The sequence below is a fragment of the Balaenoptera musculus genome, chromosome 11, assembly GCF_009873245.2.
Source record: "Balaenoptera musculus isolate JJ_BM4_2016_0621 chromosome 11, mBalMus1.pri.v3, whole genome shotgun sequence".
NCBI lineage: Eukaryota > Metazoa > Chordata > Mammalia > Artiodactyla > Balaenopteridae > Balaenoptera > Balaenoptera musculus.
Window position 1 is genome coordinate 65,082,924 of NC_045795.1, and position 27,460 is coordinate 65,110,383.

Here is a 27,460-nt window from a genome sequence, read left to right on the forward strand (position 1 = left end):
CAAAAGTCTGGTGTGCTTGAAACAGCATGGACTTTGGTACTGGGATGACCTAGCATAGAACCTACTTACCTCTAATTATTGGAGAGAACTTGAGCTAATTATTTAGCCTATCTGAGTCTTCACAAACTTTTAATGGGGATAACAACACCTGCCTCACAAAATCATTAACCTTGCATCCTGCAGTGTATCTAGCACTGTGCCTGGCACATAGTAGATGCTGCGTAAATAGTACTACCTTTAGCCCCTTGATTCTGTGGCCTATACACTTAACATTCTTGTAAAATAAGTGGTTATAAACACACAAATGCATCTATTTTTCTAGAAAATTAGAAAACTTCAATGTAACAAATTTCTCTAAACAAGGTTAAAGTATATGAAAAGTATACTAAAATATCTATATTTGTTAAGAACTTATGTTTCATTTTATCTTGATCTATACTGGGGATCTCATATGTGTGGGAATCATTTTCTGATGCCTTCAATGGTAATATACAATCTAATAGATGTGAATGTTCTGTGGGATCAGGGAGACAAAATTTAGAAATTGGGCTTGTTTCATAAAATCCAGGCTCAATGATCATCATAATGAACTGTATTACACAGTATGTTGGATTGGCAGTGAGCAGAGTAGGACACTGCTTGTAAGAGGTGTGGGAAGGCACTTTTGCCCAAAGCACTCACTCTTCAACTAGCTTCTTACTGCCCAAATTCCACAGCTCTCTTGGCATTCCAATATCCTATGGACTGAGAAGAATAAGTCTTCTTGGGAAATGTTATAGATTAAGTCATTCATTGTATAGGCAATGAAAGAGGTGTTTATTGGTCTTTTGCTAAAAGCAGATTATTAGTAGGGTGGCAGAACAAGAAACAAGAGAGCAAAGGACGGAAGGCAAATTTACTGTTTCACAGGTGGCTGGGCTCTTTCTGGTATTAAGGAGGGGAATTTGTATGCAATTTAACTGCAAAAAAACTCCAAAACAAACAAACCACAAAACCTATTTCTGGCACATAGGTTATGGGAATTTTCACCAGTTGGATGCGAATATAACTGCTGAGATGTCCTCGTCTACATATAATAGTCACCAGTAAAGTAATCTTTGGAAAAAATTATAGTATATTAACCTTTTAAATTAATGTTCCTCTCTTCTTTTTAAAAGGAATAATTGTAAGACATGAATTTTAATATCTGGAATATCAAAGAGATGCTCAGTATTCCCTCAGGCTCTGGGTAAGTTTTCTGGTTATATACTCTGATACTTAAGAGGATCTTATAGTTGCATTGATTTCATAGAAACAGGCTCCCCTTCCTATTAGTTTATAGTAATAGGGTTACCCGATATAGCTTCTTCCCTTTCTCTTCCCCTCTCTTGTCACCACTGCACCCTCCCATATTTGTCTTTTTCCTTTTGCCTATTTTCTGATTATAAAAGCAGTATCAATGGCTATGTGTGTTAACTGAGTAATGACTGTCCAGCACTGGACCTAGGGACTATGAGAGTTAGACATGGTCCAGCATCTGGAAACTCTCACCTCATTTGGAGCAATTGCTATTGAAACAGCAAGGATCAAACTCAAGACAATGTTCAGATAAGTGTTCAATTGTGTAGTACAATTTGTAGGCACCATGAAATCAAGAACCACTCCATCTGTTGACAGGGCTCATTGAGATACTGCCTGCTCTACTACTCCACTGAGGTACTTAGATTGGTGTCCACTAGCCATATAGTAGGCCTGCCATTGCTAACTTGGTGGGCGTACCCCAGAAGTAGTATATATTAAGGGATTTCCAATTGTTTTGGTATGCTTTTATCATTGGATAGTTTCTTTTCTTCCTAACACCTTCCTAAAGACAGCAAAAAACCTAAAACGTTGTTGTTGTTATTTTTCTTAAAAAGAAAAAAAGAGCTTACAGTTGATACAGAGTAGGGGAAAAAAAACCTATGCTTAATTCCAGATCATAGCTTTAAGATGTAAATCCTACAGGACTTCTGTAGGCTTACAGAGCTGTTTCTTTTCCAGCCCAGCTAATTATTCTCTTTGACCTAAGAGGGGAGTCACAGAGAGCTATTTAGCTATTTTGAGCAGTGATTATGCAAACCATATTATATGTGTGCAGCCTATTACCTTAGCTAATCTTAGAAAATGATTCTATGAGTCAAAATAATTTCTCTGTTCTGAACAAGTAGGGTTTCTTTTTGCCTTGTATTAATAAATAATGATAGCTTTAGCTTAGAATATGTACTTATAGGCTATCTATTTTAAATCTAACATTTGGAAAAGGAATGATCTGCATGTGTGTGTTTTAATGAAAAGCACGTTTTCTTGGGTTACACAACAGCATTAAGTAACACAAATTGTTACTGAGTTGTCTTTCAAGTAAAAACTTGAAGACTCTATGTTTTACTTGTCTGTCCACTTCTGTGCTGTCTCTGTAGCAGGCTTAGTACACTGTGTTCAAGTGTGATTGTATCATTATCAATATCATTATCCCCTTCATATGTGAGATTTAGACTGGCATAGGTATCCATGGGAAGCAAGTTGGAAGTCCACAGCTGGAAGTATTTAGAACAAGCAAGGATAAGACACTAAAAGTATGAAAGGGAATAACACAATGTTTAATGGATCTTTCTGTGTGCAAACCTGAGTTGATCATATTCTTCAGTCTGGATGAGGCCTATTTTAGTCTGCTTGGGCTGCCATAACAGAGTCCAATAAACTGGATGGCTTAAACAACAGAAATTTATTTTCTCACGGTTCTGAAGATTGAAAGTCCTAGAACCCTATGCCAGCATGATTGGTTTTGGGTGAGGACTCCCTTCTTGGCTTGCAGACAGCTGCCTTTTTCTGTGTCCTCACATGGTGGAGAGAGAAGGAATGAGGGCAAGCTCTTTGGTCCTTTCTTAAAAGGACACTAGGGGCTTCCCTGGTGGTGCAGTGGTTGAGAGTCCGCCTGCCAATGCAGGGGACACGGGTTCGGGCCCTGGTCTGGGAGGATCCCACGTGCCGCGGAGCAACTGGGCCTGTGAGCCACAGCTACTGAGCCTGCGCGTCTGGAGCCTGTGCTCTGCAACAAGAGAGGCTGCGATGGTGAGAGGCCTGCGCACCGCGATGAGGAGTGGCCCCCGCTTGCCGCAACTAGGGAAAGCCCTCGTGCAGAGACGAAGACCCAACACAGCCAAAGATAAATAAATAAATAAATAAGTAAATAAATTTTAAAAACTAACCTCCCCATTCCCCCTCCCCACCCCCACCCTCTTTTTTTTTTTTTTTAAAAAGGGCACTAATCGCATCATGAGGGTCCCACTCTCCTCACCTCATCAAACCCTAATTACCTTCTAAAGGCCCCATTTCCAAAAACCGTCAAAATAGAGCTTAGGGCTTCAACACACGAACTTTGGGAGGACACAAACATTCAGTCCATATCTAGGTCTATCTTGTGTTTGTTGTATTATAGCTCCTTCTCTCCCTCCAATCCTGCTCCTTTCCTTCCCTATAGACAACAAAGTCTAGGAGAGTTAATATGTATCCTTCCAATTAACCTTCTACATACTCAGTTACATACTTGTTTGGTGTGTGTGATGTAGCCTTATAAATTACATTAATGTATGAGAGAGTTCATTAAATTTTTACTTTTTCTACACTCAAAAATTATATTTTTGAGACTTATCCATATGGTTATATGTAAATCTAGCTTATTGCTTCTGACTACTGCATGTTATATGCATAAGCCATATTTTATTTTTAATCTATTCCCTTAGTGATGAACAAATTCAACCTTTTAAAAGATAATGTTCTCTTAATCCCTAAAGATTTTGTGAACTTTGATCTCCAAAATGGTGTTATAGTCCATAATGTTATAGTACAAGGAATAATGGTGTTAGTCCTTAATGTGTGAAATTCCATCTGATGGTTCCCAGGTTGTTGTAATCGAAATGTCTGGCATTCAAAATTTCCTTGTTTCTTTACAGGTAGTACTGGCAGTGTGCAGGGAACTAGGAGGTCAAAAAAAGCTAGCATTCTGCCCAGAATATTCTAAAATAGTTTTGAATTATGGTTTCATTTGCCCACTTGATATACTTGTATTTTCTTGCTTAATTTCAGGGCCACTAAGTCATCTAACTGGAATAATAATCAGACTGATTACTCTAGTCTCAGTGATTCCCAGTTCCTTTTTGGATCCCAGTTCTGTCCAGAAAGTTCAGAGACCCCGTCAACACCCTTGGACTTTGGTGTCCACCTGAGACATCCAAAACAGTCACAACAGAATTCTCTGGATGTAAGTCTGAATTCCAGAATTTCTCTGCACATGTTTCACAGTCATTATGGACATAAACTGTAAAGAAGACTTATTCTGCTGGGTTATATTTTAGAGTTGTACATCTCTAAGGATTACTGTCCTAAATAGATTTGTGCTTGGCTGGTGACTCATTTGACTTGGTAGTGTGAAATGGAAAACATGTTTATATTTGCATTTTCTTCCATTACTAAAACAATATATTAGAATAGTGCCAGTACTTTGACTACTGCTAGGGAGTGCCAAATATTGCATGACATTTAACTCCTTGAAGAAGGAGATGAGGATATTGAGGCCTAAGTTGATGAATAAGGGCCAGAATGAGGAACAGAATCTCTTGATTTTTTGAGACCAGCCTATCTTCTTTTGTGAGTCAGAAATATTTTTATATATTTACTTATTTTGATGTAGAACCAGATTTAACTTTATACACAGACTTAACTGCATCATATAGGGACTTAATGAATAAGATTAGGTCGATACTTTAAGTTAGTAAGGTATGATCTGAGATAAATATTTTAGTACAAAAATTGGTACCCAGTGATATGAAGGAGTAAATGTACTGCCTGAATGTTCCAGAGTAAGTTTTGCCTCAGAATGCAGGAAATGGCTCACCGTATGCCTGCATCACATGTCAAATTTATCAACAAGTCTAGTTCATCATCAACTGAGCAACAGCAATTTGAGTTAAACTTATTAATATAAAAACTTTAACACATCATCTCAAGACAGCATAATTTTCTGTTGCTGCCTTTAAATTTATGCAATTGATTTTAAGCCATTTTAGCTGACATTTTAAATACCTCTGGTCTGGTAAGGCAGAAATTATATTAGTAAAAAGAGTTGCTTTGTTTTAATATAATTTTCTGGTACATATGAAATAAAAAGGAAATACTACATGCTATATTGTATTTTATGGTTTGCACTTAAGTGTGACTCTGCTTTGTATAGATAATAGTGCATGTTATAAATATTTTTATGTGTGAAATGCTATGATTTTTTTTTTTTTTCCACTGAACAGAGTGAACCTAGTATTTTCACAAAGTACCAAACAAAACCCCAGCTGTTTGGAAGAGATACAAAAGATGGAAGCTTATTTCCTCTTCCTTTGTCAGTTGGAAAATCAAAAGGCCTCTTGGAACAGTTTGAGGAGAAAAAGAAAAGTGCAAAAGACAAATGTGACAGGTACACAAACCTTTCAAGTGGATGAGACAGCTCCTCTCTTCTGAGCGAAACAGAAGATGGAATGTCAGTAGTCGAAAAATTCAGTTTCAGCATGAGAGCATTCTTGCCTTTATAGCTCATCTAATAATTACTCTTTATTTGCTTTCTTGTCAGTGTGACTTATGGCTGCCACAGTTTTGGTCTCTCTGAATATTAAGCTAAAGAACTTCTCAGAGAAATGCAATATTCAAGTAATGTTATATTTATTCTGCCTAAAATTCTGCCCTTTAATTTTTTTTTTTCCAGATCATCAGAATTAGGAAATTAGTTAACATTTGTTTTAGGGTCAAGAATATAGCACATGAATTCTTAAGTCATAGTTCAGGCTGATTTTCTCACTTTGAAATGGTATTTTTAAAGATATACCCTAAATTTTATACATATTCTTATTCACTACATATATATGTGTGTGTATATATATAAGCAAATATTAGGGCTACTATATTAATTTGCAAATGAATAAGTGGCAGTCACTGAGGAAATTAACTTGTTCATTTCTTGGTAGTAAGTTATTAACAGGACATCTTTAGGTATCATAGAAATCATAACACCCAAGCAGAAATATACTTTATTATTTCTGTAACAGTAAAGATGTATCACTTAGCATCACCACTAGTACTTTCATGTCGAAAGAGCCAGAATTTCTTTAAAAATTCTAGATTAGGAATTCTTTAAAATTAGGAATTCTTTAAAAGATTAAGTATCTTTTCCACTGTATATTTACATTCCTTTAGTGAGCAAAGCAAAATGCTCTATACGAAGTGTTTGATTCTGCTGATAAATAAACATTTCCCAGATGCTGACAGACTTCTTTCCCCTAGGAATCTAGGCTCTAGGACTCATAACGATTGTAGAGTACTGCAGATGAGCAGGCTCCTCTCATCTTACTGCTTCAGATAAATTAGTCTTAATTTTTTTGTTCTCTGGGCTTTTGGATTACATTTTGTTTGATCAAGATTTCTGTAGCTAAGGCACTTCCCTGGTGGTCCAGTGGCTAAGACTCCATGCTCCCAATGCAGGGGGCCCGGGTTTGATCCCTGGTAGGGGAACTAGATCCCACATGCCGCAACTTAAAAAAAAAGATCCGGCATACTGCAACTAAGACCCAGTGCAGCCAAACAAATAAACAAACAAACAAATAAGATTTCTGTAGCTAAAAAAAACTTTTTTTGAAACATTAAGTCCTTCTTGATATTTCCTTCCTCCCTCCCTCCCTCCCTCCCTTCCTTTCTTTATTTCATTTTTCATTTCCTTCTTTTTTTTGTAGTGACATGAGTTTCCTTTTTTTTTGGCCATGTGGCTTGTGGGATCTTAGTTCCCAGACCAGGGATTGAACCCAGGCCCTCGGCAGTGAGAGCATGGAGTCCTAACCACTGGACCGCCAGGGAATTCTCAGAAATGAGTTTCTGTTAATGTTTATTTACAAGATGGCTGGCAAAAAATAAATAGTATTTATATAGAGAGAACAGATGATAAGGACACTGAAGAATCACTTCTCTATTTAAAAAATTTCAAGCTTACGATATTGATTTAAATGCTAAGCAAAAAATCATAATTTTAATAAATTCTGGCAAAAACAAACCCCAAGATTTTAGATTCCTTGTTTTCTGTCAATAAGTGCTTATCAGAAATGTGGTGAGGAATGAGAAATTTTTAAATGAGAAAGAGAAAGCATACCACTGTAAATTTGGAAGGAGGAAAATGATAAGGCATGGTACAGAGTTCAAACATAAAGAGATGCTACAAATCAATAAGACATGGATTTACATATTGTGTTTTGAAAGTACATGTTTTCCCAAATGTATAGAAAGGGCATATGAGGTTAAGATATCTCAAAAGAAGCCTTAATCATTCAGATTGCATTTGTTATGACTCAAATAAAAACCCACCTCAAACTAGCCTGGACAAAAAGGAGGATATATTAGCTCTCTTAACCAATCTGGGAAGGACAGGGAATGAAATGAAATCAGAATCTGTCTCTTTTCTGTGCTTCTCTCTCCATCTATACTTCATTCTCTCCTACTAGAGACCAGCTTCCTGTTAACACAGAAAAAGAGACTCTCACCCCTTAGTTACAATTTGAAAATCCTAGTGAAAGCTTCTGATGGGCTTGTTTATTAGGTTGTGGGGGGGTGAGGGGAGGGGGCTGTGACTGGAAGTCCTCACCAGAATCACTTTGTGGATGCAGAAAGAAGCAATTCCCCATTAGAGCTGGATGCTGGGCACACCAGACAATGGATATCCATTACCCAGATTCTTATTTTTTAATCAGTCATATTTGAGAAAACAGATCAGTCTCATAACCAATGAATAACCTAAGGACCACAAATAGATTATAAAACGAACCATGGGGACTTCCCTGGTGGCGCAGTGGTTAAGAATCCACCTGCCAATGCAGGGGACACGGATTCGAGCCCTGGTCCGGGAAGATCCCACATGCCACGGAGCAACTAAGCCCGTGCGCTGCAACTACTGAGCCTGTGCTCTAGAGCCCATGAGTCACAACTACTGAGCCTGTGTGCCACAACTACTGAAGCCCACATGCCTAGAGCCTGTGCTCCGCAACAAGAGAAGCCACTGCAATGAGAAACCCACGCACCGCAGGGAAGAGTAGCCCCCACTCACTGCAACTAGAGAAAGCCTGCACGCAGCAACAAACACCCAACACAACCAAAAATAAATAAATAAAATAAATAAATTTTTTTTAAAAAAAGAAAACATATGGATGGCAAATAAATACATGAAAAGTTTCTCAACACCATTAGCCATTTTGGAAATAAAAATTGAAATCATAATGAGATATTACTGCTTATCTGTTAGCGTGGCTAAAATTAAAACAAACAAAAACTGACAATACCAAGTGCCGAGCAAGGATATAGACCAAATGGAAATCTTGCTGGTGGAAATGCAAAATGATACAGCCCCTTTGGAAAAGTTGGACAGTTTCTTATAAAATTAAACATAATTTACTATATGCCTCTGTAGTTCTACTCCTAGGTATTTATCCTAGATAAATGAAAATTTATGTTTACACAGAAGCCTATGCAATAACGTTTATAGTAGCCTTGCTCATAATCACCAAAAACTGGGCACAACCCAAATGTCCTTCGATGTATGAATGGATAAACAAACCATGGTATGTCCATACAATGGAACACTACTCAGCAATGAAAAGGAATAAACTATTGCTATACAACAACATGGTTGAATCTCAAGAGCACTATGCTAAGCGAAAGAAATCACAAAGGTTACATACTCTATGATTCCAGTTAAATGACATTCTGAGAAAAGCAAAACTATAGGGATGGGTATCAGATCAGTGATTACCAAGGGTTATGGGTGTGGGCTGGACTTTACCACAAAGAGACAGCATGAAGGATTTTTTTTGGATACTGTCTTATATCCTGGTTGTGATGGTGGTTACATGAATCCTAATTTTGTGTTAAAACTCATAGAACTGTGTACACACACACACACACACATACAAATTAATTTCATATGTTAATTTAAATTTTTTAAAGTGTTAAAAGTTATTAAAAGATATTGGGTGGTTCATTTTATTAGTTAAGATTATGTTCAGCTGCATTGATGTATATACACTCATTCTCATTATAATAATAGAAGTTTTTTAAAGATGTTTATTTTTCTTTAATGCAAGAATCATCCTGAAGTGTGTGGTCCAGGGCTAGAATGATGGCTCCATGGACCTCAAGGATCTGGCTCCTTCCAGCAGTGTTGTCTGCCATCCCTAAAGTATGACTGCCCCCTGCCCCTGCCATCCTCACAGTGCTTGGAGGCTGCTGGAATTCCAGCTGTTACATCAGAGTTCCAGACAGCTGATGGATGAGCGAAGGAAGAAGGGTATCTTCCCGTCCCTTTAGGATTCTTTTTTTTTTTCTTGGCCACGCCATGTAGCTTGCAGGATCTCAGTTCCCCGACCAGGGATTGAACCCAGGCCCACGGCAGTGAAAGCACAGAGTCCTAACCACTGGACTGACAGGGAATTCCCTAGGATTCTTCTTAGAAGTTGCATGCAACACTTTTGCTTATATCTCACAGTGGCTAAAATTTACTCACATGGCCACACCTAGATGCAAGGGAGTCAGGGAATGTCATCTATCTGGGTGGCAGTGCATGGCGGGTGAGGATCAGGAATCTAATTTCCAAGGAAGAAAATGAGGCCAATTTAAGTTTCTGCCACAGTCGTACAATTGCCAACAACTACCTGCCATGGACAACTTCCCAAACAAAGTCTCAAAATTAGTCCGGGGCAGATTCTGCTGCCCACTAACCCCTGCCCAGAGTGCACTAGACCCTTCCCTGCATTGTAGTCAGTGTAGTCCTGGACACTTTTCTTTCTTTCTTTTTTTTTTTATGTGGTCCCTTTTTAAGATCTTTATTGAATTTGTTACAAAATTGCTTCTGTTTTATGTTTTTGGGGTTTTTTTTGGTGATTGTTTTATTGTTTTTTGGCTGCGAGGCATGTGGGATCTTAGCTCCCTGACCAGGGATCGAACCTGCACCCCCTGCACTGGAAGGCGAAGTCTTAACCACTGGATCACCAGGGAAGTCCCGAGTCCTGGACACTTTTATCAGTCCCATGGCGCTCCATCTTTCTACTACTATTGCCACAGCAACCAGAAAAGAGAGCTCACAGTCTTTTTCTCCTGACTCCCAGTCTGGCAAGGCATGTGTGAGGGGAGAGCCCAGGGTTCAGGAAAAGCTCAGAAAGCAAGCCTCTGGCACCCTCAGCCTCAAGAGAAGGAAAGAGACTCTGCTCCTCCCCAAGATCCCTAACCTGAGGAACTCCTCAAACAGGAAAGAGGGTCAGATGCAGAACAAACTAAAATAAAGAATCTAGACTTTTCACTCTAAGTATAAATTTGTAGATTCTGTAGTAGAGGTTTCATCGAATGCTTTGGGAGTCCTGAGGACAGGCTTCCAGCTCTGACTGGGGGCGTCAGGAAAGACTCCATCCAAGGGAGCACATCTAAACTGAGTGGGAGTTTTGGGCAGAGATCTTGGGTCTGTCAGATTTTCAAGTCTGCCTCTGAATCAGCTTACTCTGTGAACCACCACTAACACTGTTTTATGTAACTCTGCTCTATTTCTGAGTATTTTCTTTCTTTCTTTTTAAATTTATTTATTTTATTCATTTATTATTTTTGGCTGCGTTGGGTCTTTGTTGCTGCGTGCGGGCTTTCTCTAGTTGCGGCGAGCAGGGGCTACTCTTCGTTGCGGTGCACGGGCTTCTCATTGCAGTGGCTTCTCTTGTTGTGCAGCATGGGCTCTAGGCGCACGGGCTTCAGTAGTTGTGGCTCGCGGGCTCTAGAGTGCAGGCTCAATAGTTGTGGCGCACGAGCTTAGTTGCTCTGCTGCATGTGGGATCTTCCCGGACCAGGGTTTGAACCCATGTCCCCTGCATTGGCCTGCGGATTCTTAACCACTGCACCACCAGGGAAGCCCTATTTTTGTGTATTTTCAAAAATAAAAATGGGATTGTTTCCTATGGACTATTTTGCAATCTGTTTTTTAAATTTAATAATATTAAATGATTATATTTCTGTTTCATCTACAAAATCATTTCTGTGGTTGCACTGTATTCTATTATATGGACCATTTGGGGGTTATGTTTTAAATGTTTAATACAGCATGAGACATGCCAAGAACACACAATGAGATAATGATAATCTTTTCAACAAATGATGTTGGGAAAACTGGGTCCTTATGCAAAAGAATGAAAAAGGACCCTTATCTTATACCATACACAAAAGTCAACTCAAAATGGATTAAAGACTTAAACATGAGACTTGAAACCGTAGAACACCTAGAAGAAAACATAGGGAAAAAGCTTCTTGATGTTGGTCCTGGCAATGATGTCTTGGATGTGACACCAAAAGCACAGGCAACAAAAGGAAAAATAGACAAGTGGGATTACATCAAACTACAGGCGTCCCTCAGTATCCAAAGGAGATTGGTTCCAGGAGACCCTACACATACCAAAATCCACTGATGCTCAAGTCCCATAGTCAGCCCTCTATATCTTCAGGTTTTGAATCCACAAACTCAACCAACTGCAGATGGAAATTTCTGTCCATGGTTGCATGAATCTGCACATGCAAAACCCTCGAACACAGAGGGCCAACTATATTTATTGAAAAAAATCTGCATGTAAGTGGACCCATGAATATCAAACCTATGTTGTTTAAGGGTCAACTGTAAAAAGTTTCTGCACAGCAAACGAAACAAAGAAAATGAAAAGGCAGACTTTCCTGGTGGCACAGTGATTAAGAATCTGCCTGCCAATGCAGGGGACTCGGGTTTGATCCCTGGTCTGGGAAGATCCCACATGCTGCAGAGCAACTAAGCCCGTGTGCCACAACTACTGAGCCCGCACTCTAGAGCACACAAGCCACAACTACTGAGCCCACGTGCCACAACTACTGAAGCCCACACACCTAGAGCCCGTGCTCTGCAACAAGAGAAGCCACCACAATGAGAAGCCCATGCACCTCAACGAAGAGTAGCCCTGGCTCACCGCAACTAGAGAAAGCCCACGTGCAGCAATGAAGACCCGATGCAGCCAAAAGAAAAAAACAAAATGAAAAGGCAACCCATGGGATAGAAAATATTTGCAAACCATATATCTGATAAAGGGTTAATATAAAACATATAAGGAACACCTACAACCCAATAGCAAAAACAAACAAACAAACAAAAACAAACAAAATATCCTGATTAAAAGACAAGCAAAAGAATTGAATAGATAGTTCTCCAAAGAAGACATACTAATGGCCATCAGGTATATGAAAAGTGCTCAACTTTGCTAATTATCAGGGAAATGCTTATCAAAACCACAATTAGATATCATCTCACACCTGTCAGAATAGCTATCATTAAAAAAATTAATAACAAATGCTGGCAAGTATATGGAGAAAAGGAACTCTTGTACACTGTTGGTGGGAGTGGAAATTGGTACAGCCACTTTATTTTTTCTAATTTAAAAGAAAAAAAATTTTTTTGGCCATACTGCGTGGCTTACAGGACCTCAGTTCCCTGACCAGGGATCAAACCTGCGTCCTCGGCAGTGAAAGCGCAGAGTCCTAACCACTGGACTGCCAGGGAATTCCCTGGTGCCGCCACTTTAGAAAACAGTATGGAGGTTCCACAAAAAATTATAAATAGAACTACCATATGATCCAGCAATTCCACTTCTAAGTATATACTCAAAGGAATTGAAATCAGGATCTTGAAGAGATATCTGCACTCTCATGTTCATTGCAGCATTATTTACAATAGCCAAGACATGGAAATAACCTAAATATCTATCAATGGATGAATGGAAAAGAAAATGTGGTATGTACATACAATGAAATATTCTTCAGCCTTAAAAAAGAAGGAAATCCTTCCAGTTGTGACAACATGAATGAACCTGGAGGACATTATGCTAAATGAAATAAGCCAGACATAGAAGGACAAATACTAACTATATGCTACCACTTATATGAGGAGTGTAAAATAATCAAACTCATAGGAGCAGAGAGTAGAATGGTGGTTTTTGGTTGGGGAGTTGTGGGGGAAACAGGCAGAATTAGTCAAAGGGTACAAAGTTTCAGTTTATACAAGATGAATAAATCCTAGAGACCTGTACAGCATAGTGCCTATACTTGACAATGCTCTGTTGTATACTTTAAAATTTGGTAAGAGGGTAGATCTTTTTAAAGTGTTCTTATCCCTACTACTAATAAATAAAGAGGGTGGAAGGAAACTTTTGGAGGTGATGGATATATTTATGGCATAGATTGTGGAGATGGTTTCACAGTTGTATACTTATCTCCAAACTTGTATACATTAAATATGTACAGCTTTTTGTGTGTTAATCCATACCTCAATAAAGTAATTAAAAAAAAAAAACCCAGCTTGAGTACTGACCACTCAGAACAGATGATGACTACAAGCAACTGGCAAAGCTATATCCTTGTACAAGACTGGAAGTTCTTTTTGTTCAAAATTTCTAAAGCATTGCTCCATTGCCTTATAGCTTTCTGTGTGCTTTTAAGAGGTCTGCTGCCATTCTGATTCCTGATCCTGTGTATGTCACTTGCTTTTTTATTTCTGGAAATTTTTAGGATCTTCTCACTATCCTTAGAGTTTGGAAATTTTACAGCAATGTGGTTTGATATGGCTCGTCATAGCCCTGGGCATTGGGGAATTACTTTTGACCTATAACTTGTGTCTTTCGGTTTTGGGAATTTTTCTTTTATTATATCTTTGAAAACCTCCTTTTCACTCTTCTTTTTTCCTGGATCTCCAATTTTGGGCATGCATTGAATCTCCTGCATTGATCCTCTAATTTTTTTTTTTTTCTACCTACTTATTTTTCATCTCTTTATCTTTTGTTCTATTTTCCATCATATTTCCATACTGTATCTTCTAGTTATTCAATTTGTTTAATTTCTGCTATTTTTAATTTATAAGTTCCCTTTCTTAGTCTCTGCTTTTATACTTTAATAGCATTCTGTTCTCATCCTTAATTCATTAATTTTATTTCATTTTAATATTTTTATTGTTTTCAGGTAATGTCTTAATCTTATTCATAAAACCATAAGGTTTGTAGATTTCCAAATGATTCTATCAAATTCTTCTTTTAAAGTCAGTCTTTTGGACAATCCTGCAGCCTGTGGAATGAAAGCCACATTCACAGAAAGACAGACAAAATGAAAAGGCAGAGGACTATGTACCAGATGAAGGAACAAGATAAAACTCCAGAAAAACAACGAAATGAAGTGGAGATAGGCAACCTTCCAGAAAAAGAATTCAGAATAATGATAGTGAAGATGATCCAGGACCTCAGGAAAAGAATGGAGGCAAGGATCGAGAAGATGCAAGAAACGTTTAACAAAGATCTAGAAGAATTAAAGAACAAACACCTAGAAGAATTAAAGAACAAACAAACAGAGATGAACAATACAATAACTGAAATGAAAAATACACTAGAAGGAATCAATAGCAGAATAACTGAGGCAGAAGAATGGATAAGTGACCTGGAAGACAGAATGGGTGGAATTCACTGCCATGAAACAGAATAAAGAAAAAAGAATGAAAAGAAATGAAGACAGCCTAAAAGACCTCTGGGACAACATTAAGTGCACCAACATTCGCATTATAGGGGTCCCAGCAGGAGAAAAGAGAGAGAAAGGACCCGAGAAAATATTTGAAGAGATTATGGTCAAAAACTTCCCTAACATGGGAAAGGAAATAGCCACCCAAGTCCAGGAAGCGCAGAGAGTCCCAGGCAGGATAAACCCAAGGAGAAACATGCTAAGACACATAGTAATCAAACTGACAAAAATTAAAGACAAAGAAAAATTATTAAAAGCAGCAAGGGAAAAAATGACAAATAACATACAAGGGAACTTCCATAAGGTTAACAGCTGATTTCTCAGCAGAAACTCTACAAGCCGGAAGGGAGTGGCATGATATATTTAAAATGATGAAAGGGAAGAAACTACAACCAAGATTACTCTACCTGGCAAGGATCTCATTCAGATTCGATGGAGAAATCAAAAGCTTTACAGACGAGCAAAAGCTAAGAGAATTCAGCACCACCAAACCAGCTCTACAACAAATACTAAAGGAATTTCTCTAAGTGGGAAACACAAGAGAATAAAAGGACCTACAAAAACAAACCCAAAACAATTAAGAAAATGGTAATAGGAACATACATATCGATAATTACCCTAAACGTGAATGGATTAAATGCTCCAACCAAAAGACACAGGCTTGCTGAATGGATACAAAAACAAGACCCATATATATGCTGTCTACAAGAGACCCACTTCAGACCTAGGGACACATTCAGACTGAAAGCGAGGGGATGGAAAAAGATATTCCATGCAAATGGAAATCAAAAGAAAGCTGGAGTAGCAATACTCATATCAGATAAAATAGACTTTAAAATAAAGAATGTTACAAGAGACAAGGAAGGACACTACATAATGATCTAGGGATCAATCCAAGAAGAAGATATGACAATTATAAATATATATGCACCCAACATAGGAGCACCTCAATACATAAGGCAACTGCTAACAGCTATAAAAGAGGAAATTGACAGTAACACAATAATAGTGGGGCACTTTAACACCTCACTTACACCAATGGACAGGTCATCCAGACAGAAAATTAATAAGGAAACACAAGCTTTAAATGACACAATACCAGATAGATTTAATTGATATTTATAGGACATTCCATCCCAAAACAGCAGATTACACTTTCCTCTCAAGTGCACATGGAACATTCTCCAGAATAGATCACATCTTGGGTCACAAATCAAGCCTCAGTAAATTTAAGAAAATTGAAATCATATCAAGCATCTTTTCTGACCACAACGCTATGAGCTTAGAAATAAATTACAGGGAAAAAAACGTAAAAAACACAAACACATGGAGGCTAAACAATACATTACTAAATAACCAAGAGATCACTGAAAAAAATCAAAGAGGAAATCAAAAAATACCTAGAGACAAATGACAACGAAAACACGACGATCCAAAACCTATGGGATGCAGCAAAAGCAGTTCTAAGAGGGAAGTTTACAGCAATACAATCCTACCTCAAGAAACAAGAGGGACTTCCCTGGTAGCACAGTGGTTAAGAATCCACCTGCCAATGCAGGGGACACGGGTTCCAGCCCTGGTCCAGGAAGATCCCACATGCCGTGGAGCAACTAAGCCTGTGCACCACAATTACTGAGCCTGCGCTCTAGAGCCTGCAAGCCACAACTACTGAGCCTGCGTGCCACAGCTACTGAAGCCCGTGCACCTAGAGCCCATGCTCAACAACAAGAGAAGCCACTGCAATGAGAAGCCCGTGTACCACAACGAAGAGTAGCCCCCGTCTGCCACAACTAGAGAAAGCCTGCGCACAGCAACGAAGACCGAACACAGCCTAAAATAAATAAATAAATAAATAAATTTTTAAAAGGAAACAAGAAAAATCTCAAATAAACAATCTAACCTTATACCTAAAGGAACTAGAGAAAGAAGAACAAACAAAACCCAAAGTTAGCAGAAGGAAAGAAATTATAAAGATCAGAGCAGAAATAAATGAAATAGAAACAAAGAAAACAATAACAAAGACTCAATAAAACTAAAAGCTGGTTCTTTGAGAAGATAAACAAAATTGATAAACGTTTAGCCAGACTCATCAAAAAAAAGAGGGAGAGGACTCAAATCAATAAAATCAGAAATAAAAAAAGGAGAAGTTACAATGGACACCACAGAAATACAAAGCATCATAAGAGACTACTACAAGCAACTCTCTGCCAATAAAATGGACAACCTGGAAGAAATGGACAAATTCTTAGAAAGGTATAACCTTCCAAGACTGAACCAGGAAGAAGCAGAAAATATGAACAGACCAATCACAAGTAATGAAATTGAAACTGTGATTAAAAATCTTCCAACAAACAAAAGTTCAGGACCAGATGGCTTCACGGGTGAATTCTATCAAACATTTAGAAAAGAGCTAACACCCATCCTCCTCAAACTCTTCCAAAACATTGCAGAGGAAGGAACACTCCCAAACTCATTCTATGAGGCCACCTTCACCCTGATACCAAAACCAGACAAAGACACTACAAAAAAAGAAAATTACAGACGAATATCACTGATGAATATAGATGCAAAAATCCTCAACAAAATACTAGCAAACAGAATCCAACAACACATTAAAAGGATCATACACCATGATCAAGTGGGATTTATCCCAGGGATGCAAGGATTCTTCAATATATGCAAATCAATCAATGTAATATGCCATATTAACAAATTGAAGAATAAAAACCATATGATCATCTCAATAGATGCAGAAAAAGCTTTTGACAAAATTCAACACCCATTTATGACAAAAACTCTCCAGAAAGTGGGCATAGAGGGAACCTACCTCAACATAATAAAGGCCATATATGACAAACCCACAGCAAACATCATTCTCAATGGTGAAAAACTGAAAGCATTTCCTCTAAGATCAGGAACAAGACAAGGATGTCCACTCTCACCACTACTATTCAACATAGTTTTGGAAGTCCTAGCCACGGCAATCAGAGAACAAAAAGAAATAACAAGAATACAAATTGGAAAAGAAGTAAAACTGTCACTCTTTGCAGATGACATGATACTATACATAGATAAAAAAAAATTAAAAAAATAAAGTCAGTCTTTTGGAGCATCCATAAGACTTTGGTATGAAGAGTTGTCCTATTGGGGTTCAAAAATTGATATTTGCATTTGTATAGATTAAAGAAACAAAAATCTGTAAAAATTTTTAATGACGACCCTTGTCTGATTTTTTTCAAAAGAGGGATATTTATTTGAGGAATAATTGTGAAAATTTCTTTTTCATTAGAAATTAATATTGTTCCCAGAACTGTCTCTATATTATCTCATTCTTACTGTCAAAATAATAGTCATTAGACTAAGATGTATCCAGGAATTTTGGGCTATCAGAAAGAAGTCACTATCCTCTGAAGCCATGTTGGCCATAAAAATGAAAGCTGGTCTGTTCTACTGTAGTAACCACTTGAATTGCTAAAATGCAACCTCATTTAAGATCCATGTAGAGTAAATTTTAAAAAACAAAAATGTGTTTTGCTTTGGAAATGATCAGGAAAAGTCAGTGTTCTCCTTTTTTCCACCTGGGCACTAAGGTTTCTCAGAGTTGAGTCTTCAACTCTGATCAAGCACCGTTTTGATGCTGCACTAGGTAGAGTCCAGCCATGTTCATGGAATCAATTCTGTTACATACTGTTTCAATATTTCACAAAGATTTACTTTCTTTTTTCTCTCCTATTTTAGTGAGACTCTATACAATTTCATTTCCCATATCAAAGAAAGCATTAACAGGGTAAGTATGCCACATTTCAAGGCATTAGAACATCTTGCATTTTAAGAATTTAATAATTATATTGTATTGACTTCTGTTCGTGTAGAATAGCAATATTTTAACTACCCTTTTTTATCATTAAATGACAGCTCACCAAGTTAATAAAATAAGGCAACAGTCTGTGAATTATTTCCTAATTTTGGGTTTCTTAGTTACAGACATCTGTGGAAAAATCTGAGGAACATCTCAGTTCCAGAAGCCAATCTATTTGGGATTCTTTGGAAACTGTGGCCAAGACATGTGAGTGTCTAGAGTTTGAGGTTATCAGCAGGGGGCACTGGTGAGCAGTGAATGTGAACTTTCTGACCCTAGCCAGATTTCTGCCAGTGGTGAGGTTCCATACAGTGTTTCAGATGAGAGAATGGGCACATAAGATTAGCCCTGAAGAGGTGTGGAGCTGAACTATGTAGTGGGTTCCACCTCTATATGGGAATGCCCTGGTCCCTCTATGCCTTTTCTGAAGCACCAATCCTCCACCCAGTAACCCTGCTGCCTCAGGGCAGACAGTTCTACCAGGTTTCTCATCTCACTGCCTGAAGTGAATCAAGGGCATCCCTGGTTCTCAAATGAATTGCTGGCTGTGTTGTCTATAAAGGCTCCCTTGCTCCCTTAGGACTTAGAAATAAAGACAGTGCTCCTTTAGGAGTTAGAAATACTCTAGTCACCTACTGTTCTTCTTGCTGCCTTCATTTCAATGAGAGCTGTTTTGTAGTGAATCACAGCATCTTTCTCAATTTCAGTTACAGTCTGTGGTTTGTAAAGTCCTCTGCTCTGCCAATTAGTGATTTACATTTAGGTGAAACCATGGTTCAGGCCCTTATTTAACCATTACACAGGTCTCCTTAGGTGAACACTTCCCTGGAACCAACAGCTTCTCAGCTAAACAGCAAGATGATGACTGCATCTGCACTTGTTTGCATTTGTCTGTGTGTTTATTTTTTATTTTAAACAAATTGAAGTCAACTTATTCAAATGCCATGGGATGGATTGCTCATGATTTACAAAAATTAATGCCTTTGTGTAACTTAGAAATTAATCCCCATCTGTCTACAAAGAAGCACTGTACTGTCTGCTGGCTTCCAACCTGAATATCCCACACACAGGGCAACTGTGCATCTGCTTGGAAACCAGTTCTGGAAGCGTAGGACTGTTACCCTCACAAGAAGAAGCAAGACAAAGAGCAGAAGGAAAAGGGATGCTTTCTTTGTTTCACATGATAAAATAACTCGTTTTAAGTGTGCAAGGAAAGCACTCTCTTTACTTGTTATGTTTAAAACTGGGTGAAGTACAAAAAGGAGAATTGCAGCAAATGTGTGGCATTTAAGGCCCAGAATAGGGAATGGAAGTGCTCAAGGCCCCAACACAGGATGAAGGCAGAGAGAGGAGTAGAACTGAGTCTGGCTTATAGTAGGCATGGAGATCCTGATCCTTCACCCCTGACGGTTTCTTAACTTTCAGAGCTTAAGACTCAAGAGAGCCACATTGATAAGGCAAACAGTAACAAACACTGTGGCACTACATTAATTAAAAGCCAGGTTGTTCTTAAAAATAGGCACAAGGAGCCTGTCCAGAATCATTCCCTTTCTTGGTAGGTAGTGATCAGGAGCAGGAAGTTAGTCATTGAGAGAGGAACCAGGCAAATCCCCTGTCATATAGCTAGGCCCAGTCCAGCTAGCCTAGAGCACTGAACTTGCCAGTCAGTGCATTCTGCAGGCTTTCAGTATGCACTCACTGTGCTTGTAAGGGAAGGGGGAAGATACTATGTGAAAGCACTGTCTTGGGTTATTATGTAATTTATACCTTCACAGAATGAGGTCATGAAATCTTTCCCCAGTCACATTCTGCCTGTACAACGAGAAGGATCACTCAAGGCCATCTAATCTAACTCCTCTTCTTCTTCAGCTGAGGACACCAAGGACCAGAGTAATAGAATAAATTACCAAGGGCATCCACATCTCACTTTATCTTGGGTTTAGGTGGGGTAATTAGTAGAAAGCAGTACTTTCACCTAATACGTATAAGTTCTATTGAAAAATATGGTCATTAGGAGAATAAAAAGGAGGGGCCACTATCAAAATCAGAGAATGACTCTTTTGGAAAATAGATAACTCCATACGTCAAAATTAATTCCATATGAATCAATATATTGTGTGGTGATTAAATCATTAAAAGAACTGTAAGAAGCATGAGCAACATTTTTATAATTTTAGAGTGAGAAATGCCTTTCTGAGCAAGGCACATATAATTGTTGAGAAGAATGAGGTCCATCTATATGAACCATGTTGGAATGGAAATATTTATTAATTGTTAAATGAAAACAGCAAGGTGCTGCTTATGTGCACATAGTTTGCTCCAGGACACATCTTGTGGAGGAGTGAGATCAGTCAGTGAAAATTGGGAAGGGTATCCTGAGAAAAAGGGGGACTGAGCAAACTCCTCTTGTACATAGAGGCTTCCAGACCCTTTCTCAGGCGGCTTTCATTAGCACAGCAGGGAGAGCAAAACTAGAGTTAAAGGAAAATCACTGGCCATCAGTGGAAAAGCATCAGAATATGACCTCATCTCAATGGAGCCCTTGTCAAATCACTAAAATAGAAATAAACAAAATCATCTTCAAGGACAGAGACAAGGTGGCGGCGAGTAGGAGGACCTTGAGCTCACCTCCTCTCACGAGCACACCAGAATCACAACTAACTGCTGAACAACCATCGATAAAAAAAGACTGGAATCTACCAAAAAAAGATATTCTACATCCAAAGACATAAAGAAGAAACCACGAGACGGTAGGAGTGGCGCACTCACAATATAATCAAATCCCATACCACCCGGGTGGGCGACCCACAAACTGGAGAGTAATTATATCACAGAAGTTCTCTCACAGGAGTGAGAGCTCCGAGCCCCGCGCCAGGCTCCCCAGCCTAGGGATCTGGCATGGGGAGGAAGAGCCCCCAGAGCATTTGGCTTCGAAGGGCAGCAGGGCTTGATTGCAGGAGCGCCACACGACTGGGGAAAACAGAGACTCCACGCTTGGAGGGTGTGCACAAGGTCCTGCACGCACCGGGTCCCCAGGCAAAAGCAGTGACTCCACAGAAGTCGGGGCCAGACCTACCTGCTGGTCTTGTAGGGTCTCCTGGGGAGGCGGGGGGCGGGGGTGGCTATGGCTTTCTCTGGGGTCATAAAAGCTGGTGGTGGACATAGCAGCGACGTGAACTCTGTCTGGAGGCAGACATTTTGCGGCCATGGCACCGAGACCTGGCCCCACCCAACAGCCTGTAAGCTCCAGTGCTGGGACGCCTCAGGCCAAACAAAATCATCTTTTTTCTAAAAAATATTAATTAATTAATTTATTTCGGCTGCACCAGGTCTTAGCTGTGGCAGGCCGCATCTTTAGTTGTGGCACGCAGGCTCTTAGTTGTGGCATGCATGCGGGAACTAGTTCCCTGTCCAGGGATCGAAACTGGGCCCCCTGCATTGGGAGTGCAGAGTCCTACCCACTGGACCACCAGGGAAGTCCCTAAACAAAATCATCTTCACAAGAAAATAGAGATATTGGCAGTGCGCTCGGCGGTCCCTCAGATCTGTCTCTTACTTCAACAGTGTTCGGATGGAACAGATGCAGGGATGCCCCTTGCTCCAAACTCTGACCACCCCCCATCCTTTTTTCCAGTCACAACCTTCACAATCAGCCACTCAGCTATCCTCGGCCACCGGGACCAGCCAACACCATTTTTTGAGCTTAACTCCTTATTACCGATCAACCATGAGCTCCCGGATTCGTCAGAATTATTCCACCAAGGTGGAGGCTACCGTCAACTGCCTGGTCAACATGCATCTGCAGGCCTCTTACACCTACCTCTCTCTGGTAGTGATGATGTGGCTCTGGAGGGCATGGGTCACTTTTTCTGTGAATTGGCTGAGGAGAATCGTGAGGGCGCCGAGTGTCTCTTGAAAATGCAAAACCAGCACAGCGGCCGAAGCTATCTCAAGATGAGTGGGGTAAAACCCAGGACGCTATGGAAGCCGCCGTGCTCAGGGAGAAGAACCTGAACCAGGTCCTTGTGGACCTGCACGCCCTGGGTTCTGCCCGCACAGACCCCCACCTCTGTGACTTCCGGGAGAGCTGCTTCCTGGAGGAGCAGGTGAAGCTCATCAAGAAGATGGCGACCACCTGACTAATCTCCCCAGGCTGGCTGGTCCCCAGGCTGGGCTGGGCCAATATCTCTTCGAAAGGCTTACCCTCAAGCACGACTAGGAGCCTCTGAAGCCCAGTGGCCTTTGAGGAGCCCTTCCGGTGTCAGAGCTTCTGCCTGAAGCCCCTCTCTGCAGCCACTACGCAGCTTTTTAACCACCCTGGACCCCTCCCAAGCCTTGGACCAAATGGAAACAATAAAGCTTTTTGCAGAAAAAAAAAAAAGAAAGGAAGGGAGGGAGGGAGAAAAAACTAGAGATATTGTCCAGAATATGGAAGTGGATTTTAAAAGGCATTTTTACTAAAAAGCTAAAAATCTGTTTATAGACAAAGCAGAAATGAAATAAGTCTCCTTCTAGAGAAGACACACACACACACACACACACACACACACGCACACGCGCACACACACACACAGGATCTATAACCTAAACGTGGATATGCACATGTATTGATACAAAATTCCAGAAACTGCTCATAACGTTAAATCCAGGAAGCGGGACCAAGGTCTGCATGGGAGAGATTCGATCATTTTTCATTGTATGCCTGTTTATACTGTTATAGTTTTGTTTTGTTTTTGGCTGCGCCATGCAGCATGCAGGATCTTAGATCCCCCACCAGGAATCAAATCTGTGCCCCCTGCATTGAGAGCGCAGAGTCTTAACCACTGGACTGCCAGGGAAGTCCCTATACTGTTATAGTTGTTTTTTTTTTTAATTAATTAATTTATTTATTTATTTATTTTGGCTGTGTTGGGTCTTCGTTTCTGTGCGAGGGCTTTCTCCAGTTGTGGCAAGTGGGGGCCACTCTTCATTGCGGTGCGCGGGCCTCTCACTGTCGCGGCCTCTCCCGTTGCGGAGCACAGGCTCCAGACGCGCAGGCTCAGTTGTGGCTCACGGGCCTAGCCGCTGCGCGGCATGTGGGATCTTCCCGGACCGGGGCACGAACCCGTGTCCCCTGCATTGGCAGGCAGATTCCTAACCACTGCGCCACCAGGGAAGCCCTGTTATAGTTTTTAAAAGAAAAAAATTCAATAGACTTTGGAAGTAATAGCTCAATACAAAAGCTCTTTAAAGGAGAAGACCCTGAACATATGTTTCCCAAGGACAAAGAAAGAATATGTGGGACCACAGACTGATGCTTACTGAGTACTGAATCTAGAATTGAAAACTTTGCTTGCCTTCCTCATTTTCTGTTCCTAAGAAACATTGATATTTAGGAACTCAACTAGGGTAGGATAATTACATTTGCTTTCTACTACAAATATCAACATGGATGTCTGGAAAAATATTTCACTAATTGAGTTTAGGGGCAGAAATCCAGTATTTGAAATATAAGTAAACAGCCTTTTTCTAATTGGTTGACACATGGAATTTAACTTGTGTTGAGTAATAGAAAATTCGCTTTCTAAAAAAATTCTTACATTTTTTATTGTGGTAAAATACACATAACATAAAATTTACCAGTTTTTACTTTTTTTCCCCCAAGACCACACTGGCTTGTCTATTCCTAGTCATCACAGGCTCTTTCTTGCCTCAGAAATTTTGCACTTGCTGTTTCCTCTAGCTGAATAACCTTTCCCTAATCTTTGCAGGGCTAGCTGCTCCTTATCTTTCTGGTTTCACCTTACATGACTCTATCTCTGATGACCTTATCTAAAGTAGGTGCCCCCACCCTCTTATTTTTATTATATTTCCTATCAGAGCACTTATCACCATTTTCATTTATTAATGTGCATGTTTGTTTACTTGTTATTTTTTTCTTCTTCAAGACTGCAAAGTTCATGTAAGTAGTTTTGTTCAAGATTGTTTCCATACACCTAGCACAGTGTCTGATAATAAACTTTCAGATAAAACTGTAAATCTCCAATTAATATGTTCAAACACATTGGGGAGTCTTTCTGTTTCACTTTTTCATTAGAGATGTCCTGCCTGGAGCTCAGCCTCCAGCTCCAGATTGGGCAGGCTATGCTTTATGTCCTCTTCTTAGGACTTCACCATCATTCTGAGGATCCTTTTTTTTTTTTTTTCTCCCATTCCTGAGGGATGGAAGCAGGAGTACTGTGAACCAAGGGAACAGCATGTACAAAAGCCAATGGTGGAAGAGAGATTGCTTAGGCAGAGCTCAGAGATGCAGAGGATAGTAAGTTAAAGGGAAGTGAGCCTGGGTCTTGTTAGCCAATTTATTGAAAGATTTGGACTTCATCCAGTGGCCTGTGGGGTACCATTGAAAGTTCCAGTGACCGTTTCAGAGGAGGCATGATCATATCTACATTCTAGAAAGATCACTCTGATGACAGGGCCAAGAAGGCTGGCCAAAGAGGACGTTGGTGCCATGATCTGGGCAGCAGGTTTCAGAGTCCCCAGCAGGTGCTAAGGTTGAGTCTGCTTTGGCCAGGATGTTCTCAGGGAGGGAGGGAAGAAGAGACAGTGGAGGAACCACCCTGTTCTTGCTTTCTCTCCTCACCAGGGCTGATCTGGATGGTTAGAGTTCTGGGTGTTGGCAGAGCAGGCTCTGGTAGCCCGTGCCGGGTTCCAGCTTCTCCCTCTCCACGACTGTGGCCTGGGCAGGGTGGGGCATACCATAGTCTTCATGTGGTAAATTGTCATTGTTTTGTATTTAGTGCAAGAGACCACGAAGGCCCAGAGTGATCTGGTGTTGGAAACAGTGCGGGACAAATGCAACATGGAACAGGCCATCCTTGAGTTGCAAAAGAGATTTGAAGGTGTAAGTGTAGACCCTGACCCCTTTCCTCAAGTGTGTTTCTGGCTTTGTTACTAAGACCTAGAGAGACACCTTTAAAATTGCAAATTTCAGCCAAGAACAGAGGCCACCACAGGCCCCTTGGTAACAGGCCAGGGTAGAGGCCAGCTTCCTTTCCCAAGGTTCTCTGGCATGATGTGGACCCTAGGGACCCTGCTCCAGAGCGTAGCCATGTATCCCCTGTATAGTACCCAGCAAGGGACAAGGTTTTGATCTGCTGGCCCATCCTTTGTTTTGTTCACACGTTATATTGTGCATTCTGAGTTGCACTGTCCGTAACTCCCTTCTTTCTCACTGCCTTTCTTTAGAGACAAGCAGAGTTTATAGAAATGAAGTCCAACCTGAAGCACCTTGAAGTTTTAGTTGCTCAGCAGAGTAAGGACTTGCAGCAGCTGTGTGAGCAGCTAGGCCAGCTGAATATGCCCAGTGTCCTAGCAGAGCTAAATCAATTGATCTCTGTCCCTCGGATACCCAGACATGTGAAGGACAGTGCTTCTCAGACTTCACCACCTCTGGCCCAGAGCCTCAGTTTCACCATGCAGGAGAAATATGCCTCTGAGGAACCAGTTATGTGGCAGGCCCAGGCCCTCCCTACTGCATGCAATCTTAGTGTGGGCTCCTTGAGGCCTGGGGAGTCTGGCGTCTGGGGTGAGGGAGCAAAGAGTAGTGCTCTCCAAGAAGAGGCTGTGCCGCTGGCAGTTGGAACTGGCAAAAGAAACAGGCAAATCAAGGACAAGGCAGTGCAGACTAACTGCCAGAATTGTGCTATTACTAAAACAGGCTCTGAGAACCATGGCTCTGGCGTCCTGGGCCACAAGATTCCTGAAGACAGGGACCTGGTTTCCCAAGGAGCTTCGCGGCTTATATCCCTGGATTTAAACAACTTTGCAACCAGCATTAAGAACAACTGCCAAAAATGTCAAGCCAAAGGCATGTTTTCGTGTAACCCTTGTGAACAAAGGTTGGTGACTAAACAGAAAGGCAGAACTGTAGAAAGAGGGGGGAAAGACAAGAAGCAGCATCCCAGGAAAGCCCCCAGAAGGAGGCTTCTAGCCAGGAAGCAAGAACAAACCCCAAGCAAAACCTGTGCTTCCAATTCTAAATATCCTCACCCTCCAGTTTCCATCCCACAAAGGCCCCTGCTGGGGCGGCAGGAACCCCTTGCTCAGCCCCTGCATCTTCAGGGTCCCAGGAGCCCCACAAAACCAGTCTGCTCTGCTCTGAGAGGAACAGTCATGCCTAGTAAGACAGCAAGGGCAGTGCAAGGGAATCTCTTGCAGTACAGTGGGCATGCTTCCCAAGACAACAGCCTGCTTTCTCACAGTTCCCAGGGGGACCAACAGATGAGCTGGTTCAGTGACCTCAACGTCGGAAAAGAGCCCCCTCAGTGCAAGGAGCCAGGGAAGAATATGCTCTATGACCTGGGTTTTGATAGCAGTGATGATGGCTTCTGACCAGCCCATAGTGACTTCAGCTGATGGCTTATTGGTCTCTTTGGGCTGGCTAACAGCAGAAAGTTCCCAAAGGCCTGCCTGGAACCCTCAGGGTCAGAGGCTATGCTTTGGAGTGGGTGGTGGTCAGTGCAGGGCTGGGGAGCAGATCCAGCATTCTGGGTACCAGGTGCTGCCCATGACAGAGCACAGGGAGGAATACACCCTTATTTATGGGAATGAAATGTGTGCAGAGGTGGTGATGAGAGCTGGGGCAGCAGCCTGGGTGTGGGGCATAAAGAGGAGGGTGTTGTGTTTGGTAGAAGGAGGGCTGCCTTCCATATGGAATATCCAGTAGCAGAAGGGCTCTCACAAAACTGCTGGTGTGGCAGCATGTCTCTCAAACACAACATTTTTGGTCTTCAAACATTTCCTTCACATGACCAATATCTTTCTGGGCCTCAGGATTTTTGTTTAAAAATTATTATTTGTATCCAGTTCTGCTGCAAGAGCATCTGCATTTTTTGGTCAGTGGACGTATTATAGGGCACACACTAAGTCAGACTTCCTGTGAACAGAGAAATATAAAGCCACCAAGGAAAGAGAGGTGAC

General features: G+C 40.7%; 1 protein-coding gene and 1 pseudogene across 1 annotated transcript; both read left to right on the plus strand.

The window, feature by feature from the left end:
• Positions 1–1,172: 1,172 nt before the first annotated feature.
• Positions 1,173–26,905, plus strand: IHO1 (interactor of HORMAD1 1). Its single transcript, XM_036868106.1, has 7 exons — positions 1,173–1,228; positions 4,102–4,276; positions 5,316–5,479; positions 18,379–18,427; positions 18,619–18,706; positions 25,279–25,382; positions 25,727–26,905. The coding sequence occupies exons 1-7, from the start codon at positions 1,173–1,175 to the stop codon at positions 26,870–26,872; spliced, it is 1,782 nt and encodes a 593-aa protein (XP_036724001.1). The 3' UTR covers positions 26,873–26,905.
• On the plus strand, positions 22,075–22,742 carry LOC118903256 (annotated as a pseudogene).
• Positions 26,906–27,460: the final 555 nt, after the last annotated feature.

Bases quoted from the DNA above. Each gene is read 5' to 3' on its own strand.
- IHO1 (XM_036868106.1), top strand. From the start codon at position 1,173: ATGAATTTTAATATCTGGAATATCAAAGAGATGCTCAGTATTCCCTCA. The intron at 1,229-4,101 runs GTAAGTTTTCTG...GCTTAATTTCAG, and splicing joins AGTATTCCCTCAGGCTCTGG to GGCCACTAAGTCATCTAACT. The intron at 5,480-18,378 runs GTACACAAACCT...CTCCTATTTTAG, and splicing joins GCAAAAGACAAATGTGACAG to TGAGACTCTATACAATTTCA.